The sequence below is a fragment of the Dermacentor silvarum genome, chromosome 8 (genome assembly GCF_013339745.2).
Source record: "Dermacentor silvarum isolate Dsil-2018 chromosome 8, BIME_Dsil_1.4, whole genome shotgun sequence".
In the NCBI taxonomy this organism is placed as follows: domain Eukaryota; kingdom Metazoa; phylum Arthropoda; class Arachnida; order Ixodida; family Ixodidae; genus Dermacentor; species Dermacentor silvarum.
The window spans coordinates 14,126,089-14,134,158 of record NC_051161.1 but is presented as its reverse complement, the minus strand read 5'-3'; the positions used below and the strand labels follow the sequence as shown (position 1 = coordinate 14,134,158).

Genomic DNA, 8,070 nt, shown 5'->3' with positions numbered 1-8,070 from the left:
GCAAATATATTCCACGTACAACTTGTTCATTAGTTTTATTAACAACCTCTATAAATGAAAGCTTGCCTACGAAGATAAATATCAACACTAGCAGTCAGGAGGCTTGATTTACACGAGATTTGCGTCTCCCTCTCTTTTTATCTTCGTGTGTTGTGTTTCAGGGGATCTGCCGAAGCAGCTCATTTTCTCTAAAACACTGCGGCATTTATTTATGGAGATATTATTATAAAGCTGCACTCGCTCTGCACATCCATCTGGCTGTACGAGGGTGTAGCAGGCATCCGATTTCAGCGTTAACCACTGTGTGTGATCGTGGAGTTTCTGCCGCGGCATGTAGTTCACGGCTCTCTGGGTAACGGACGTCGACTGCACCTAAAACATTGACAAACCCTAAGCCGCGACCAGCGTCCCGCATCGTCCGGCGTTTGGTTCGCTAGCCTTGCAGATGAAAACTACAGTAATGACACTGTAATGGAGAGCGAGCGGTCGAGGGCATGCGAGGAAGAAGGTTTCGCCTGTCTGCAGCGTCGTCGTCTAATTCGTCCGTGTCACAAGGCAGGTGGCTTCAGCTAATTATCTTTAGGTAAAAAGGAGAAAAAACTAAATAAGAGAGCGTCTGTGCGTAACGACGCATGACAATCGTTCCACAGTCGTTGCCTGATCGCCATCGCAAGGAAAAACAGCCATGAGTGCGCAGTGTCCGGCAGCCGTGAAAGATATTCTTGCTCCAGGAGACTCCTGCGTGGCCGTATCCTTTTTTGGGGAGTTCGATTCCCCGCGCAAGGTCATTTCTGTTGCGACAGTGTGATCGCTTGACGACCAGCAATCTACCAGTGGCTGGAGGCGGGGCTCGTTCAAGAATGGGTGAAGACCGGTCGATTCTTGCTGCTCGTGCAGCATTCGGACACAGCGCACGGGTGAGTGCGCACCACAGACTGCTCAGGACGTGCTCGGGCCTGACGCGCTTCCCAGCGTAACGCTGGGGAAGAGTCTGAGTGATCTCTTTCGGTTCTGTTTTCAGATTGCTGGTGTGTCCACGCTTGGGCGTGGGATCGACAGGGCGTGCACCCGATGTGACTTACATGGCTGAGCATGCCTTCCCGATTGACCAAGATTTCAAGTGTGAAATTGGTGGGTCCATCGCAAAGTGTTGCTTCTTTAACCGCATACCAGAAACAACTAAAGAAAAGAGAAAAAAGACATACCAGTCTTCGCCCTCTTTTAGTTGCACTGCAATTTATTTGCAACAACAAAGAAAAAAAAAAAAAAAAAAAACAAATCATGTCTTCTATCTTGGCTAATATATAATTGCCTTTAATTGCGAGCCTTGAGACACAGACCGTACAAAACTGAGCAGTATTGAAACTGTCCCACGTGATGCCACTTATCCTCTGCCATAAATAAAGAGGGCTGCATCTTTCAGTTAATTGCACGCTTTATATGTGCAGTGTCAGACAGCGTCTCACTACACATACCTGTTTCATGAATCCCATAAAGAACTGTTTTAAGGCCATTTTCCCTTCACAAAGCTTCAGATGTAGTTGAAATAAAGCTTCTGCATTTACTCCTGGCAGGATGTAGAAATAATACCTAATTTCAGAAGTGGTTTAGCTGAGAGTTGCGAAATGTAATGTTTCATGAGAATAGCATCCAGCTGGGGCAGACGCTCTGTGTACCACTTTCACAAAGTAAAAACGTCCAGAGTCATCTTGAAAAAGTGGAAGGTATTGACCCTTTTCGTGGAGCAATTTGTTCTAAAGAAACGAGATGGCGCTTCCGGCGGCACGCCACACGTCGCCTCAGTGACCGCGCACAAATACGAAACCATTACCGCTTCTACCTTGCTTCTAAGCGATGAGCTGATGGAAATGCAACTGAGTTTTCGCTAACGCTCTGTGCTTCAATCGTGGTGGATTGAATCATGTGGCTTGAAGACGTGTGCCGTAGTTGTTTGCAAAAATATTGACTAGCATAATAAAGAATGTAATGAATGTATGCTGCCAAGTTTGTGGACCGCTGCAGCAACTGTCCATACGTGTTTTGGGCACTTGGAGGTGTACAGCTTTCCTCGAGGATACGGAAATTTGCTTATCCACCAGCGTTGTATCGGTAAACTTCAAAGAAAGGGCTTCAGCCCCGGTACGTCGGCAAGAAGGAGTTCCGCTCGTTAAACAATGACAAAAGGAGTAGCACCGCTTCCTGTTATAGTAAGTTTCATGCACAGTATTTACACACATCTTCCCCAACTGGCATGGAATTTACGCCCACTCTTTTGGCAATGTGTCAAGAAAAATTAAATGGGCGCAGACTTGAATATATGCGCACTATATATGCACAATAAATGACGGTACTACACCGGTAGTGCACGAATGGTTTGTTTCCTGACGGTCCACAAGAATAAGCGAGTTACTAGAGATAATACGTCTTTGCTACAAGGTATTACAATGTACCGAACATCTACGTTTTCGAGCCTTGTGCGCAGCAAGAACAAATCTATCGGAACTGAGCACACCCGCGAGCGATTAGGCAGAAAATAAACACATAGTGAACGCACCGAGAAAGTTTACTGAGTCAGAAACATGACTAGCCGCTGCTTCAAAATATTTGCCAAATAAAGATAGAAGAGAAAAACACGATAATCCTGATTCAATTCATGAGTGGAAAGTTTGGATAGCTTGGAATTACATTTTAGCCTCGCTTTTAGAACAAGCACCATATACGCTGCTCGCGCCGTTTAGACATAGCTTAATCAGCTCCGAAAGCACTTTTAAGTGTCTTCTGAAGCTGTGGCCAAAGCTTCGTGTCATCCACCCAGTCACCGTCTACGATATCTCCCGAAACAGAGGTTTGCTAAGCCGCACTGGCGTCATACACATCCATTGTAAACACGGAGGCAAGAGAGGCACTTGAGGCAAGCAATGGACGCGTCACTGCGTGATCAAACATGGCAGCGTCCACGGGATAGCTGCGAAAAGGGTTACTAGACATGTGCAAGACAGCACAGTGGTGGAAGTTTCGGTTTATGACGAATGCTCAACTACAAGCAAGCTTTTCTCCATGGCACATTACACTATAGGCCAAATATTGTCTTGTAGAGATGTTAACGAGGCTCCATTTTCTCTGTTGCATTATGCACTGTGACAAAGCTTGCTTGCATAATATTTAATATCACCATTTTCTTGCCATGCAAAACTGAAACAGGGACAGGAAAGATTATATTTCAATGCTTTTCATGCTTTGTAAGTGGTCTGAGTGGTGCTCTGCACACATTATCACTGGAATTGGCTGGCCACACACAAAGAATGATAAAAAAAGAATTTAGTCAAGCAAAAGAAATCCTTGCATTATTGCCGTTATCACATTAACATTTACTGGCACATCAGTGCCTTTACTCTTTCATCTACTCAGCATTAAAAAAAAGAATGCATATAACCTGTTCCTTAGCTACATACACAAGTGTTTGGAAAAACAGACATCAGTTTTGTCAAAAGAATACAGGCCCCATAGCCATGTGTTGCGAGATTACTCCAAACCATGCATGTGGGCTCCCAGCTGTATTCTTGCACTTTGATAAGAAAAGTGACCTTGTGAGCATGAAGCACCACATGAACTATACACCACTCAGCAAGAGCTCTGCATGGCGCAGTGGCCTGTGTGCTTTTTACAAAGCGTGTGCAAGTGCAATACAAAGTTTGCTTATGCCACCATGCCAAAATGAAGTATAACATTCTTCGAAACGGCATTTAGTGCATCAATGAATGTGCTGTTTCACAAGATTGCATATCTGCCATTTGCAGCTATGTTCACAGAGATTTGTACGAGAGGCCAAGATGTAGCACTTTCTAATGGGGTGTTCTTGAGGAAGAAAAAGTGAAATTTTGGTGTGGGGCAGAAGAAACTTGAATTTTGATTTCTTACTGCCTGCTTGGCTTCCTTTATTTCAGACACCTCTTGTTCACATGGAAAAGGTAAGCATGGCTGCCACGTTATTTTCTTAGTGCAGGTGGTTTTGTTTGATGAATACATGCAGGGTGCACAAACAGTTATGTCTACTGAAAATTATAAGTACTAAAATAGACTGACACTAATGTGACACTCTATAGGCAAAGTATTAAAATGCATGAAATGTTAAAAAAATTATTAGCTGTTTCAGTGCCTACTCTGCAGGTGATATTTCGGGCATTGATAATTACTGGTCTCAATATCGATATTAAGCATCAATACTTAAATATCTATACTTAGTGCTACCTCATGGCTTGCATGGAGGAGACACTAAGGCTATTCGTGAAGTAAATAAAAAAAAAGGCTAGTACCGTTACTTTTTGTAACGTCTTAATAGCGCTAATGAAATTACAGTCTTTTACACCTCCTTTGCTAATGCTTTTGTCCTCTTGGCTCTTTCTGTGTTGTGTTCTAATCACTGTTCCACTCATCTTTGCGAAAGGTGTACCGAGTTCATTTGTGTTATGCATTTTACGGCATAAATATACATGTGCTTTGTTTTTGTTGGAGCTGGCTTGTTGAGAGTGTGCTTTCATGCACAGCCGGAGCTGACATGTACGTGAAAGTGGCCCACAAGCGTCGAAAATTGCTACTTGAGCTTCCAGCCACGGACGGAGCCCGATCATTCCTTGCCCAGGTGGGCAGGGCTGTGGAACGTGAGTATGCAACACATCACATGCTTTATTTAACCTAGGCTGACCAATTCGCTTGTAATTAGACTTGAGCTTGTTGCTTTTGGCAAGTTGTTTGTAAAATTCTAACATTGTTTGTCCATTTTGGGGGGTGCTTGTTGGCTTTTGAGCTATATTAACTTAAACAGGAAAGGGCAATGTGATGTGTACTTTTGCTTTTCTGAGCCAATTAATTCCTACTGAGTGTTGCATAAATAGGAGTGCCAGATATGCACAACTCTTGCAGCTAGACCACTGACTGATTTTTGCAGAAATTTTGTGCTGAGGTAGCATTTTGTGGTGGGTTCAACTTGTTGCGAATTCGGCTTTGCTCCTACCGACCCTCCATTCACGCTGGACAGCAATCAAGGTTACATGAACAAGAAGGAACTATTTATTAAAACTTGCAGAACGAAACAAATAATCAGCATGATGCCATCGCTCACAAACATAAGAGCTGGCCATCATCTCGGGCCATTGTCGCTAATCTGGTGCGGCCCGGAGGCGGATAAGCTCTTTGTATATTGGCTCTGTGGATCAGTGTGCAGCACGTGGCAATGATGCAGCACGTTTTACGACAGGGATGCTGTGGCATTCCCTGCAAATTTAAACCACATTTTTGAGCATTACTTGTGTTTTTCGTTCACAATAAAGCCAAATTTTATGTGCTCTGTGGTGATGCCATTAAAAAACTGCCAGTTTTGCTGCAACAGAAGGGTGGCACCATCTATCACAGCTGTGGTGAAAGGCGCCTTTCATTGTAGTGTTGACAGATGGCACCACCGTTCCATTGCAGCAAAATTCACATTTTCTCAGTGCACCACCGAAAACAATGCGCACTTCCGCCTTGCTGTGAATGAACCAGGCGAGCAATGCTTGTAAACACTGTAGTAAACTGAGCCCACTGCACAGTTTAAGTGGAAATCAGTCAGCAATTTAGCCAGAAGAGTTTAGCTGCACCTGTTTATGCTATATTCGGTACAGTGCAGTCAGTCCTAACAGCAATGTGCAGAATAGTAAAAACCAGTCAAAAGACGAAGGACAGAGAAGAGACGTGGCACACACGACGACTGGACTAACAACTGTGCTTTATTGAAAAACGCCGTCTCTCAGGAAAACCCGGCGAGCATGCGCAGCTCAAAAGCCGACACCCACACACAAACAAAGGTGATTGCAAAACGCCACGCAGCTAACGCCAGTGCGATAGGAAACTAAGTTCCTTCTGCATCAGTGAGAGAGAGGTAGAACTGATGCAATTACGCTTTTGGGAAACCAGCGGTCACCAAACGATCGAACTGAACTGACAAAAAAGGGCTGACAAAAAAGGGCTGACCCAACTGGCGGCTGAACGGAATAGACTTTAAGTGATGCCCTATGTTCATAAGGTCTCCCACAACATCAAGAAAGTTGCTGCGAGGCAGGGCGTTAACATTGTTTTTTCTGCTCCTTGTAAACTTTCAGGCCTTTGCTCACGTGTGGCGCGCGGCAGGAATAGACCCCCCGCGTGTCATGACAACGGTTACATTCCTTGTGCTACACGTGTGGTGTATGAGCTTCTGCTGATTTGTGAAAAAGTTTACATCGGTCAAACAGGCCGGTATATTAATGAGAGGCTGCGAGAACACTACAATTCTTGGAATACCTCTGATGGAGCAAATCTGCCTCGCCATTGTCAGGAATGCGGTTGCGTCCCGCTTTTTTCTAATGTTAAAATCCTTGGTAGGGGCAAGGGCAAGACGGAGCGTGAAATTCTCGAAGCTTACCATATCAATTTGCAAGGGGATAATTGCATCAGTTCTACCTCTCTCTCACTGATGCAGAAGGAACTTAGTTTCCTATCGCACTGGCTTTAGCTACGTGGCATTTTGCAATCACCTTTGTTTGTGTGTGGGTGTCGGCTTTTGAGCTGCGCATGCTCGCCGGGTTTTCCTGAGAGACGGGGTTTTTCAATAATGCACAGTTGTTAGTCCAGTCGTCGTGTGTGCCACGTCTCTTCTCTGTCCTTCGTCTTTTGACTGGTTTTTACTATTCAGTATGTACCAACTGACCCAGACTGCTACTCTACAGCAATGTGCAATCTATAACCATGACATCATAATGCTTCATACCAAATTACTATGAATAATCTTGCGCCAGTGCACCACCAGTATTGCTCTTAGGCCAGCACAGGAATTATGGGCAGTACATGGATTTGCCAAAACTTCGCGTTTCGAACAACCTTTTGGATTCTTACAGTGACCTTCTTAAAGCTTATCTTTCATCACTGATTCGCTGTATTACAACAATCCATCCCATTTAGCCTCCGATTTCTACCATTTGATTGCTTTTAGAAAATTACATAAAAATAATTGCTTAGAAAATAAAAAAATGACACATGGTGAGTGTTACACGCCAAACTTCATTAAAATTTTAGCGACGTGAAAACTTGAAAGTGTTGTCACTAATACAAGTCCGATCTCCGATTGGTCCGAATACAGGTCCGATATCTGATCACGATCGAGCCTGATCGGGATAGAATTTATTGACTGCAATTGGCTCCCTTCCTCAGCTTGTGCAAATTGTGAACAGCTTGAGAAGTTCGCTCTCGATAGGGCTTGGTTGTGATTGAATATGCACCATGTAACACCTGTATTATTTATGCATTAGAAATTGCACAATGAAGTGAATTAGTTGCGACTTTAGAATATTTGACTGCTTTAACTGCTTCAGTGTCATGCCCAAGTACTATACTCATCTGGGCGCCGATGCACACCCCTCGCCTTGCCTGAGATAATTTGTAAACATGAAACATCTGTAGACTCGTTGCACCATCTATTCAGAAGTTTGTGAAACTAAAATTTTATGTTAGATTTTGTTTTTATATGACACATGGTGTGACATAGTGTATAAACTGTTAGTGTTGCCCATGTCTCTCGTTTTCCAATGTCTTGCACATTTTTTTAACACTGCAAAGAAGGAAGAACTTTGAATGGTGCAGGAATTCAAGAACTTTCTTGTGAGCGCTGATTCAAAATACTTTGAGCTTGATTACAACGTGTCAACAGGCAATGACAACAACCACGAGGCTGTGCTGCTTTTGGAACACTAATTATCATAATTAAATTTATTAATTTACATAAGTATTCATTTGGCTGAATTTTCAAATAAAAAAAGATGTAATGTTCAGCAACATATCGCCAATAAATAGCACTTTAATTTAGAAATTTCTAATCTGTTACTTAGACAGACATTGGATGCCGTAATAACTCGACTAAGGGCCACACTCTTGTAAGAATCGCACCCCCAACTTAGCAGCCCAAAATTCGAAAAACTGAATGTTGAAATAAAGAATTCAAAGACAAGCGGGCGTCGCAGCTTTTGTGCATGCTTTTGGATTCTGAGCGCAGTTCGTGCACGA

The 8,070-nt window shown here is 43.4% G+C and overlaps 1 protein-coding gene across 2 annotated transcripts in view; it reads left to right on the top strand.

Moving 5' to 3' along the window:
* The first annotated feature begins 37 nt into the window (after nt 1–37).
* Nucleotides 38–8,070, top strand: part of LOC119460645 (inositol polyphosphate 5-phosphatase OCRL-like) — a 43,970-nt gene continuing 35,937 nt past the window's right edge. Inside the window, exons 1-6 of one of the 2 annotated variants that reach the window (XM_037721682.2) lie at nt 38–555; nt 651–748; nt 835–917; nt 1,022–1,131; nt 3,945–3,968; nt 4,545–4,658. In XM_037721682.2, the coding sequence (XP_037577610.1) occupies nt 686–748; nt 835–917; nt 1,022–1,131; nt 3,945–3,968; nt 4,545–4,658 (394 nt within the window). In that variant the 5' untranslated portion in view covers nt 38–555; nt 651–685. Of the gene's footprint in view, nt 584–650; nt 749–834; nt 918–1,021; nt 1,132–3,944; nt 3,969–4,544; nt 4,659–8,070 lie in introns of both variants that reach the window. The other variant, XM_037721683.2, reaches the window with a different exon arrangement.